Source organism: Chelonia mydas, chromosome 3 (assembly GCF_015237465.2).
Source record: "Chelonia mydas isolate rCheMyd1 chromosome 3, rCheMyd1.pri.v2, whole genome shotgun sequence".
Lineage (NCBI taxonomy): Eukaryota > Metazoa > Chordata > Testudines > Cheloniidae > Chelonia > Chelonia mydas.
In genome coordinates this window covers 79,696,278-79,709,125 of record NC_057851.1, presented here as the reverse complement: position 1 = coordinate 79,709,125, position 12,848 = coordinate 79,696,278, and the positions used below count along the sequence as shown (strand labels likewise).

Below are 12,848 nucleotides of genomic sequence, written 5' to 3'. Positions count from 1 at the left end.
GCAGCACCCACTGGCCTGGCACTGCAACCCTAATCCCAGCCCAGTGAGGAAAGGAGACCAGGGGGAAGAAGGCTAGAGAGCGAGGCTCCCCTCCCAGCCCATTCACACACTGTGATGGTGCTTATCTTGCATGGCTGGGCCTGTCTCCGCATTCCTGGCATTGCAATCAGGAACATGAGGTACAGCACCACTCAGATTTGGCCAGTCCAAATTCAAGTGGTGGCATGATCCCTGCACTAGGCTGCAAAGCCCAGACTGAGGAGCCGGGCCAAGCTCCACAAGACTGGAGCCATCAGTTCGGGTTGGTTTCTGTGGGTGCAGTTGAACTCAGAAACCCTTGCTAAAGCTTGAACAGAAAATGTCAAGCGAAAACAATATCTTCCCCCCACACCACCCCCCTTTTGTACACCACCCTTTTGCCACTTTGGGGGGTGCAAAGAGATAGCCCCAGCCACTTCAGTTAATGTGAGGGGAAGTGTGCATAAGCACATTAGAAGACTCTCTGCACAGCAGCTTCAGCTGCTGTCAGGAGGATGGGACCAGGGACTTCTGCTGCCTTTAGGGCCACAACCATGTGACAAGTCTACTTCTTTTAAAAATATCAGCATATCCTGCTAGATGTGGTATCACGTGGAAAGCCCATCTTGTGGCCCAGGCTGCTTTGACTGATTTTTGTCAGGCGTTACACCAGAGGCAGCTGTAATATTAGAGGCAGTACTGGGTCTACTGAATACCCTACTCAGAGTAGGGACTTGCTATTGATATGGAGGGATTGAAATAGCTGGGAGTTTTCTGCTTGAGGATGCTGAAAAGTCACTTATCTGGCCTAGTGGGATCTTAATTTCAGGAAGTGAAATTCTAGAACTTTGTGTTTACTTTGCTGTACTTTGTCCCCAATTATCTTTGCAGGGCTTATAATGGTTTTAGCAGGAGCCTCTGAATTTGACCCTCAGTATAACAAAGATGCTACAAGCAGACCAACAGATAACATTCAGATACCTCAGGTTAGTTAATCCTGAAAGATGCTTCACTATTGTGAGAACCACAGACTTAAAAGGGGGAGTTGGTTAGGCTTTTAGATTGACTGACTGGATGGTACCCATCCAGGTCCTCAAAGATTCTGGACCCACATTGCTTATTGAAAGACAAGTACATTTAATAAAACACTTAAAGAAAAATAAAATCAAGCAATATCACCAAAGCTAAGCTCCTATTAATATTAAACTAAACTGAAAATGAAGCATTACAACAAATCAGGATCAACAGATCAAACAAGTTAGTCCATATTGGATTGGATTTAAGTCATCAAATTAGTTATATCAAATTAATACTAAAAATAATCAATCCTTATAAATTCGAAGGAATAGTTTAAGAAGTTGGTTATCCCTTTGGTTACAAATGCCAACTAAAGAATTTTATCAAAGACAATCAAATCTATAACTCAAATCTGGTTAAATATCTTAATACTGAAATCAAATTATTATCTAATATCTGAACCACCATCTCCGAGCCAATATAAAGCTTCCTTCTCAGACTTCAAATCTTGTGGAGTGACTAACCCTTCTTTCCCCTTTGGGTCTCTGAAAGATATCTTGGAACCATGCAGCTTGTGCAGTCACGTTCAAATTAGATTGTCCGTAAGTAGCGTCAATTTGGAAAAGTCCATCTTAAATCAGTAATTTTAAAAAAGTGTTTTGCATACCCCAGAGACCATCTCCCATCTATCTATCGATCTATCTAAATTTGAGGAAGCCGGCATGGTCTTGTCTGGGTGAAAGGTGTTAAGATGAAATTGTCACCAGTTTACAGAAAGTTTAATATTAAAACCTTATAAAAGTAGCTGATTGGAATAAACCCTAGCAACAAAACTTCAACAAAATTAAAAATAAATTCAAGCTTATGATCAGTTTCATCATCCCAGTTTCTTCTTTGCTAATGTAAAAACAAATATTCTCATTCTTGGAAACGAGGCATTTAAGGTATAGTTCGGTTTTGGAACTGGGGTATAAATCAAATAGCTGCTCTTCTGCAATCTTCATCTTAACATAGAAAAGTTACTTAAGTTTATCAAGATGAAACCTATTTGAAATATTAAGTTTAAATTTTTATATAAGGGTCTGTATATTGATACAAGCTGTTTTCCTTGTGCTGTGTTTATCATTTTGGTACTAAAATAGCCATTTGTATTTGTAATTGTTCTGTTTCCTGTAGCTAATCAGAGAACTTGGTAGCATTAATTTAAAGAAGAATGAGCCTCCGCTTACCTGCCCTTACAGCTTGAAGGCCAGAGTTCTCTTACTGGCTCATCTTGCCAGGATGAAAATTCCTGAGACGCTTGAAGAAGGTAATTATGATTCTCCTCTTAAAAAGGCTCTTTAGGAATAAAGACATCACATGTTGCATTGTTCGTAAATTTACTTGTTTTAGTCCAATTAGACAGTTTTTGCACATTGTCAGTTTCAGGGTTAACTGCACCTTTGACCCCCAACCCCTTCTTGGTCCCTCTTGAGGCATCTGTTTTAATGTTTTAGGCTTTCCAGCTGTCACGTCTCTTCAGGTGGAGAGCTGCATCTGTCTCCCTTCTGACTGGGAGCTGCACAGCCACCTGCCTTGCTCTGTGATATCCCCAGCAAGCCAGTCTGCTCATGCTTTGCTCTCTCTTTGAGGGCTATGAATGTTGTATTGCTAGCAGTTAAACATTACCACAATGCTTTTTCTAAGCAGGCACCTTTATTCTTAAGGTAAAAGCATTATAGAGAAAACATACAAAAAACACTAAAAGTTCCTATATGCATGCTAAAAGTTTACCAGAGGCCACCCATCATGGCCCTACTAGGCTGAAGTCTTTCCAACCCTTCCACAAGGGTAGAAGGCCTTGGACAGAAGGGCCTGTCCATTTGCTGGATCAGAAAGAAGGCCCTGAGTCAGTTTAAATCCAGCTTTTTTTATATCAAAAATCCTTTTAGTTTTTGGTCTCTGGAAAACCTAGTTTGAACCAGTTTATGCAAGGCTCCCCATAGGGTGGTATCTCATTATTGAGATTTACAACCTAAGTGTTTTACCTTAATCACTCTTCACTGTTTTTACGTCTTGGTGGAGCTGTGGCAACAAGTATGTGTCACACACAGTAATCTATATGCTATGTGATAACTGTTTCAAAATAAACATGTCTACTTCAACTTGACTATTCATCTCCCAGTGTTCTTTCTGAAGCCTCATTCTTCCAAGGCTGAAGAAATATTTCATACCTTGGATATTCAGACGCTTCTGGCATTTTTACCTGGACCACATAGTCTTTGAGTGTGTGTCCACACGATGATAAAAGACCTCTGGCTGGCCCAGGTCAGCTGACTTGGGCTTGCAAGGCTCAGGCTGACGGGCTATAAAGTTGTAGCATAGCTGTTCAGGGTTGGGCTGGAGCCCAGGCTCTGAGACCTTCCTCCTTTGTGGGGTCTTAGAGCCCCAGCTCCAGCCCAACCCTGAACAGCTACACTGCACATTTTTAGCCCCACAGCTGGAGCCCTGTGAGCCCAAGTAAACTGACCTGGGCTCTGAGGCTCGGTTCTGTGGGGTTTTATCACAGTGTAAACGTACCCTCAGATTTCCCCTAGACTTTTTGTAGCCTATGCTGACAGGACTAAAGAGCAACCTGTTACAGCCCGCATATTTCACACTGGATTTCTGAATGTATCAAGCTTTGTTACAATCTGCCAGAGATCTCTCTTCCACCGAGGATGACACCTCCACTCCACTAGGGCTCATTCTGCTTCATTAGCTTTTTTGAGCAACTTTCCTGTAAGTGGATGTTTGCAAAGCAGCAACATGGTCATTTGTGCATGCTGTCTCTAGACACTATGCTATTACTCAAGTTTCCAGAGATCATGCAAACTTCAGCAAGTCAGTGTTGCAGTCTCTGAGTAGTCTGAAGTCCCACCACCTGTAAGGAAACTGCTGGTGAATCACTTACAATGGAATGTATATGTTCACAAGCACTGGAAAGAGAAAAGACTGTTACCTTACCTGTACAGTAACTGTTCTTCAAGATGTGTTTTGCATATGAGCATTTCACAACCCTCCCACCTTCCCCATTACTTCGGGTTTAGCTTACTGGTCGTATGAAGGAACGGAGAGGGAGGCAGTGACCATACCCCCTTCATCTGCTTGGCTCGACACATGGCAATAGCAGTGATGCATGTGTCGCCTGCTGGTACAGCTGGCAAAAGTCACGATTTGAGTGCATTGGGCACACATACATCTGTCGTGGAATGTATATATGTGCAACACACATTGAAGAACAAACAGTTACTATATGTGTAACTAAACATCTTTTTTAAGTAGTCTGACTAAAAATCCCTTTCCCTCTCAGTTGCTCCATTTTCAGTCTACTGATTCTTGTGATGTCATAATTTCTCTAGTTCTCAATAGTTTCTTCCAACTTGATGATGATTTAATTTCTGTTGTAAAATACACGTAGAAAAAACTTTGATTAAAAACCTTTCAGGCCTTGACATGAAAGAGTCAAAAAGAGCATAAGCCCATTTTTTTTTTTTTCCTTATTAGGTAACGTTTAAGAGTAATTTTTTTTAAAGTTCTTTTAAAATTATATTCTAAATGTTGTTGTCTGACTTTTATTGAAATGTGTAACCTTTGTGAGACTTCTTATGTAAATACTTCTGAATTGTTGGAAGGTGATGGGGGTTGAGTGTGACCAGCATCTGGCAGATTCAGACCCATTATGGTTTAAAATACGTATATGTTAGACAATAGCATGGAGAGAAGAGAAGAAAAAGAAATAGGGGGTGTGACTGAGTAGGTGACTTTATAAATAACAGTGGACAGAGGTGGGGTGCACACAGTTAGAGAAAACAGTGAGTAAGCAGAGAATCTGAGGGTTTTATCAAATCATTCGTCTTGCAGATCAGCAATTTATCCTGAAAAAGTGTCCTGCTTTACTTCAAGAAATGATAAACGTAATCTGCCAGTTAATAATAATGGCGCGTAGCCGTGAAGGTAAGGAAGGAATCTTAATATTTTGTATTTGAACTAGAAAATCTCACTCTTTATTGGACCTGTCCTTAAAGGAGTTCCTGAGCTTATGGGAAAACATTGCTATTGTACAGTTAGATATTTCACTGTTCCCGGCCAATGGGAGCTGCAGGAAGCGGGTGGCCAGCATGTCCCTGCAGCTTCCCACAGCTCCCATTGGCTGGGAACCACGGCCACTGAGAGCTGCGGGCAGCTATGCCTGTGGATGGTCAGCGTAAACAAATGGTCTTTTGGCCTGTCAGCAGATTACTCTGACGGACCTCTGCCTTATGTTCTTTCTGAAGAGTTATACCTCCCATACTTCCCTATTTGCACTGTAAGGGTGTGTCTACAGTTGGAGCTAGGAAGCAGACATAATTGCATTATCTCGTATTGAGCTAGTGTGTGGTAATACGGGCAGCGGTGAGTGGCAGCCCAGGCTAGCCACCCTTAGTACATACCAGTGGGGTCCAGGTAGGTTATATTTGGGCGACATGCTTGAGCCACCATCCATGCTACCCTGGCTGCACTGCTATTTTTAGTGTGCTAGCTCAAGCAGATACACATCTATGTGAGCTGGGAATCACACCTAGCTCCAAGTGTAGGTGTACCAAAGCGCTGAATACCCCCTCTTTCTGTGTTAGAACCCTCCCCTACACTGTCTTGTGACTTTATTCCTTGATGACCCCATATCCCCAATGCATTGTGACATTGCCATTCAATAGCAGAATAACAAGTCCTGAGATGCACCCTCAATATCTGATCTCACCCCTATGGTGACTCTAAGATCTAGTCAGCATTTCAGTTAGAAGTGCTCTGTCCTCTCCTTCTAATATAAGTATTAAAAATACTCTGCAAGAGAAGAATCATATATAAGTATTTGTAACATTACAAGCATTTTCTTTTTTTATTTGTGGCTTAAAAAACACTGGTAAAGCATAACCAGTTCCTTTGCGCACCTCCACCCAACTATGGTTAGGGCCCTTATTAAGCTTCACAAGGTATGTGTATATAGAGTTTGTGGTATATTTGTAAGCATATTTTTCCAGGTTGTTTTTAAAAGAATACCAATAACCTCCCCAAATTAATGTTTCAGTTAATTATTTTTAAAATGCTACCCTCTCTCTGGAGGGATTATGCAAAAATGTTCTAAAGCAAACTAGTTTCTGTTATCACAGAAATTTGTAATCCTGGTGCTTAATCCTTTTATTAAATATTCAAACTGAAAGCTGTTTGATTGTAATCAGTAGGCAGGCTACCCCACCTCTCTCCTTGATGTCTTGACCAACCTATAATGGTTAGGAAAGAAATCATTCTCTCACACAGCCCTTTGACTAGTTTGGCACAACCTGAAGAAAGAAAATTAACAGGCACTAAATTGTTTGCTAAACTATACTGTAATAAGTTTTATAGCAAGATGGCCATCAATAGTAGGCTCAAATGGTAAGTAACTATGTGAAAATGGTGACATTTTCTTTATACTATAAGGTACATCTTTCCTTACGAACTTTTAAAGTTGCTAGGCTGATCAAAATATTTTAATTTAACATGTAGTGTATTATACATGTCCAGAGTATACTGGGAAAACATGTAAAAAATCATCTTGTAAAATCCTTTCTCCCCAAGAAAGGGAGTTCCGTGCTCCATCATTGGGATCTTTGGAAAACTGTATGAAGCTTTCCCAGATGGCTGTCCAAGGGCTTCAGCAGTTCAAGTCTCCCCTTCTGCAGCTCCCTCACATTGAAGAGGACAATCTTAGGCGAGTTTCCAATCATAAAAAGGTATAAAGCTACAGATGAGACTCAGTCATTTTTATCTTTCCATTATCTCCTTTAACCTACCTCTGTCTCTCACTAAGCAAGCTTATTAATAGTTCACAGAATAAAAAGCATTTGCTCAGGAATGCAATACCTCATGAGTCCTTGTGCTTTATGTTCCTTAAACTGTATCACTGTTTGCTTTATAAATAAAAAGGAGTGACTGTTCACCACAAGTAATAGGAGTTATGATCTCTGATATGGTTAAGCATGGGATAGGTATACTGGACAAAACACAAGATCTTGCTTACTTTATTGGAGGGCACAGTCTTACTAAAGTGTAATCTACAGTTTTTTGTGAGAGTATAGCTGAAATATCAGACCTATGTTGAGTTGATTGCATAGTCCTGAACCTACTTCTGAAGAAGGTACATTTTAGATGTGATTATGGAGGAGTATCAGAATAAGAAAATGTAATAGTTAATGGAACAGAAATTTAATTTCTACTTTATTTCAAGGTTTGTAATCCTTTTAGTGGGAATGAATCAAATAAACAGTTTGCTTGTGTCAGTACTGCTGGAATACACAAGTGATTACATTAACTAGAGTTTAGTTTTGTGGAATGTTCTTTTGTAGCATTTTTCTTTTTTCTTTTTTTAACCAAGTTCAAAATCAAAAGTATCCAAGACATGGTGAGTTTGAAAGGAACTGATCGCCGCAACTTACTGCACTTCCTTGAAGATGAAAAATATGATGAAGTTATGGCTGTATTAGGTAGTTTTCCACATATCACCATAGATATAAAGCCACAAGGTAAGATGGGAAGTCATTTCATTGCTGTATATGTCATCCCTCTTGACAATTTGATAGTCTGCCGGCAGTAATCAGTGAGGACTCTGAACACCAATTCCTTACATTACTTATGTAACCTGGAAAATGGCAGACTTTCCTGAATGACAGGGTCTTGCACTTCAGATTTATAGTTTGAGGAAAATAAAGTACATTAAAGCATCTGGCGTTTTCCAGGCCATCAGCAGTTTCGTCTAGAGGGACTGATGTAGCATTTAATTGTTTGATTTAGCATTGTAAGAGCAGTGTATAATAATGGTTAAGGTGGCTCTTTATTTTTAAACCTTTGTATCCTTTGCCTTGTAACATTAAAGAAAAGGGTGGCCAAAGATTTCATGCTTGTGCTTAGCCCAAATATCAAACTATCAGTTTTTTATTTGAGGCATTAAATCGAGACCCAGGTCATTAAACAGTTGAGGGTATTTTTGTGAGAGGGAAGGTATGTTAACCTTGTGTGGTGAGTGTATTCTGCTTGGGATAACCACGTAGTACTTGGCGAAAATTCACTACAGTTTCAGTTGTATATGTTACTCTCCTTCGCTTGCTCTCTGAAGTTGTTGTGCTGTTAAACGGTTGCCTTTAGGCTGCCTTTCAGTGGAAGGTGAACTGATCATTGGTCACCTTCCTCACAGGTAAGTTGAGACTTACTGTTAGTAAAGGTCTGAAATATTTGGTAGTACAAACATATATTTGCAGTTGCATAGAATGGTCTTTCAAAGTTTGTTTTTTCCAAAATCTGACACGTTTTGTTCAGCTAGTCTAGTGTTGGATTTGGCATATACATGGTCCTCGGTAAGGCATATGTATCTGGTGACCTTAAGTTTCAAAATGTAAAAATAAGTAAAAACAATATGCCATGCACTTTCAAATCAGTATCTTACCTTTACCAATGGTTAGTGGACACAGAGTGCTGTTGTTTAGTTGTGTTCATAATTGTCAGAGAGTCCTTGACAAACTTGTACCCCCTCATGTTCTGGCAAGCTACCCCTCCCCTACGCACATTTTGCATTTGACAAACACAGATATTTAAGAAGTTGTGCCAAGGAGGATTTAACCTTTTTGCTCCTCCCCAGATTGACTGTTTCTACTTCTAATTATAGGTGATGGATGTGTGAAAAACTTTTTGAGGAATACTTTTATTTTTCATACCAGAATAAAAATGTAGTAGTTTTCAGTCAGTAGACTGAACATTCAACATTACTGCATTCTAAGATATGAACCCATAAGTCCGCTGACCGTACTACAGGTCTTCTGATCAATATTCTAGTCAAACTATTCATTGCTGTTCCTTTATTTTTTCTCCCTCTTTTTGAAAAAAGAAAAGAAGTACTAGTGGCACCTTAGAGCCTAACAAATTTATTTGAGCATAAGCTTTCGTGAGCTACAGCTCACTTCATCGGATGCATTCAGTGGAAAATACAGTGAGGAGATTTATATACACAGAGAACATGAAACAATGGGTGTTACCATACACACTGTAATGAGAGTGATCACGTAAGGTGAGCTATTAGCAGCAGGAGAGCGGGGGAAAGGGGAAACCTTTTTGTAGTGATAATCAAGGTGGGCCATTTCCAGCAGTTGACAAGAATGTCTGAGGAACAGTGGGGAGTGGGGAAGGGAGGGAATAAACATGGGGAAATAGCTTTACTTTGTGTAGTGACACATCCACTTCCTGTCTTTATTCAAGCTTAAGTTAATTGTATCCAGTTTGCAAATTAATTCCAATTCAGCAGTCTCTCGTTGGAGTCTGTTTTTGAAGTTTTTTGTTGAAGAATTGCCACTTTTAGGTCTGTAATCGAGTGACCAGAGAGACTGAAGTGTTCTCCGACTGGTTTTTGAATGTTATAATTCTTGACGTCTGATTTGTGTCCATTTATTCTTTTACATAGAGACTGTCCAGTTTGACCAATGTACATGGCCGACGGGCATTGCTGGCACATGATGGCATATATCACATTGGTAGATGTGCAGGTGAACGAGCCTCTGATAGTGTGGCCGATGAGATTAGGCCCTATGATGGTGTCCCCTGAATAGATATGTGGACACAGTTGGCAGCGGGCTTTGTTGCAAGGATAGGTTCCTAGGTTAGTGGTTCTGTTGTGTGATGTGTGGTTGCTGGTGAGTATTTGCTTCAGGTTGGGGGGCTGTCTGTAAGCAAGGACTGGCCTGTCTCCCAAGATCTGTGAGAGCGATGTGTCGTCCTTCAGGATAGCTTGTAGATCCTTGATGGTGCGTTGGAGAGGTTTTAGTTGGGGGCTGAAGGTGATAGCTATGGCGTTCTGTTATTTTCTTTGTTGGGCCTGTCCTGTAGTAGGTGACTTCTGGGTACTCTTCTGGCTCTGTCAATCTGTTTCTTCTCTTCAGCAGGTGGGTATTGTAGTTGTAAGAATGCTTGATAGAGATCTTGTAGGTGTTTGTCTCTGTCTGAGGGGTTGGAGCAAATGCGGTTGTATCGTAGAGCTTGGCTGTAGACAATGGATCATGTGGTGTGGTCTGGATGAAAGCTGGAGGCATGTAGGTAGGCATAGCAGTCAGTAGGTTTCTGATATAGGGTGGTGTTTATGTGACCATCGCTTATTAGCACGTAGTGTCCAGGAAGTGGATCTCTTGTGTGGACTGGTCCAGGTTGAGGTTGATGGTGGGATGGAAATTGTTGAAATCATGGTGGAATTCCTCAAGGGCTTCTTTTCCATGGGTCCAGATGATGAAGATGTCATCAGTGTAGCGCAAGTATAGTAGGGGCATTAGGGGATGAGAGCTGAGGAAGTGTTGTTCTAAGTCAGCCATAAAAATGTTGGCATACTGTGGGGCCATGCGGGTACCCATAGCAGTGCTGCTGATTTGAAGGTATACATTGTCCCCAAATGTGAAATAGTTATGGGTGAGGACAAAGTCACAAAGTTCAGCCACCAGGTTTGCCATGACATTATCAGGGATAGTGTTCCTGACGGCTTGTAGTCCATCTTTGTGTGGAATGTTGGTGTAGGGGGCTTCTGCATCCATAGTGGCCAGGATGGTGTTTTGTGGAAGATCACCGATGGATTGTAGTTTCCTCAGGAAGTCAGTGGTGTCTCGAGGATAGCTGGGAGTGCTGGTAGCGTAGGGCCTGAGGAGGGAGTCTACATAGCCAGACAATCCTGCTGTCAGGGTGCCAATGCCTGAGATAATGGGGCGTCCGGGATTTCTAGCTTTATGGATCTTGGGTAGCAGATAGAATACCCTAGGTCGGGGTTCCAGGGGTGTGTCTGTGCGGATTTGTTCTTGTGCTTTTTCAGGGAGTTTCTTGAGCAAATGGTGTAGTTTCTTTTGGTAACCCTCCGTGGAGTCGGAGGGTAATGGCTTGTAGAAAGTGGTGTTGGAGAGCGGCCGAGCAGCCTCTTGTTCATATTCCGACCTATTCATGATGACAACAGCACCTCCTTTGTCAGCCTTTTTGATTATGATGTCAGAGTTGTTTCTGAGGCTGTGGATGGTATTGTGTTCTGCACAGCTGAGGTTATGGGGCAAGTGATGCTGCTTTTCCACGATTTCAGCCCGTGCACGTCAGTGGAAGCACTCTATGTAGAAGTCCAATCTGTTTCGACCTTCAGGAGGAGTCCACCCAGAATCCTTTCTTTTTGTAGTCTTGGTAGGAACGTCTCTATGGGTTAGTGTGTTGTTCAGAGATGTGTTGGAAATATTCCTTGAGTCGGAGACATCGAAAATAGGATTCTAGGTCACCACAGAACTGTATCATGTTTGTGAGGGTGGAGGGGCAGAAGGAGAGGCCCCGAGATAGGACGATTCTTCTGCTGGGCTAAGAGTATAGTTGGATAGATTAACAATATTGCTGGATGGGTTAAAGGAACCACTGTTGTGGCCCCTTGTGGCATGTAGTAATTTAGATAGTTTAGTGTCCTTTTTCTTTTGTAGAGAAGCAAATTATGTGTTGTAAATGGCTTGTCTAGTTTTTGTAAAGTCCAGCCATGAGGAAGTTTGTGTGGAAGGTTGGTTTTTTATGAGAGTATCCAGTTTTGAGAGCTCATTCTTAATCTTTCCCTGTTTGCTGTAGAGGATGTTGATCAGGTGGTTCCGCAGTTTCTTTGAGAGCATGTGGCACAAGCTGTCAGCATAGTCTGTGTGGTAGATAGATTGTAATGGATTTTTTACCTTCAGTCGTTTTGGTATGATCTCCATCTGTTTGCATTTGGAAAGTCGGAGAACGCTTCAGTCTCTTTGGTCACTCGATTACAGACCTAAAAGTGGCAATTCTTCAACAAAAAACTTCAAAAACAGACTCCAACGAGAGACTGCTGAATTGGAATTAATTTGCAAACTGGATACAATTAACTTAAGCTTGAATAAAGACAGGAAGTGGATGTGTCACTACACAAAGTAAAGCTATTTCCCCATGTTTATTCCCTCCCTTCCCCACTCCCCACTGTTCCTCAGACGTTCTTGTCAACTGCTGGAAATGGCCCACCTTGATTATCACTACAAAAGGTTCCCCCACCCCGCTCTCCTGCTGGTAATAGCTCACCTTACGTGATCACTCTCGTTACAGTGTATATGGTAACACCCATTGTTTCATGTTCTCTATGTATATAAATCTCCCCACTGTATTTTCCACAGAATGCATCCGATGAAGTGAGCTGTAGCTCACGAAAGCTTATGCTCAAATAGATTTGTTAGTCTCTAAGGTGCCACTAATACTCCTTTTCTTTTTGCGAATACAGACTAACACGCCTGCTACTCTGAAACCTGTCTTTTTGAAAAGGAATTAAGTGCATGACTCTTAATGCACCTTTGAAATTGAGATATTAATCATTCAAAGATCAGGAAAATTATAGTTATGGTTCCCAGAACAACTGTAACTTAGTCCCCTTGCTCATATGTGGTATTTTATAATATGAAAGTTTTATGTTTTAATATACAATGCTACATAGTTATGGCTGCTGTGGGAATCATAACTTTGAATACCCTAACTTTCCTACAAGTTAAATCACAACTTTGTAAATGTTTACTTCATGTAGTTTTATGCAGTTTATTGCTCCTCATTCTGTTAATGTATTCTAGGTAATAGAGACTGTTTAAAGATGGAGATGAAAGTCTTTATTCTTGCAAATATTTTCAGATTATTTTCTGTTACATCTTCTCTGGGAGACTTGTGATTACGCTCACACTTTTATCTGTCACTGAGTAACGCTTAATTTAAAAAATAAATATGAAACTGATTAA

At 40.9% G+C, this 12,848-nt stretch overlaps 1 protein-coding gene across 2 annotated transcripts in view; it reads left to right on the top strand.

The window, feature by feature from the left end:
• Positions 1-12,848, top strand: part of SEC63 (SEC63 homolog, protein translocation regulator) — a 100,893-nt gene that overhangs the window by 64,355 nt on the left and 23,690 nt on the right. For both annotated transcript variants that reach the window (XM_037894584.2, XM_037894585.2), the window contains exons 9-13: positions 910-1,004; positions 2,212-2,344; positions 4,918-5,010; positions 6,652-6,806; positions 7,448-7,595. In XM_037894584.2, the coding sequence (XP_037750512.1) occupies positions 910-1,004; positions 2,212-2,344; positions 4,918-5,010; positions 6,652-6,806; positions 7,448-7,595 (624 nt within the window). The remainder of the gene's footprint in view (positions 1-909; positions 1,005-2,211; positions 2,345-4,917; positions 5,011-6,651; positions 6,807-7,447; positions 7,596-12,848) is intronic.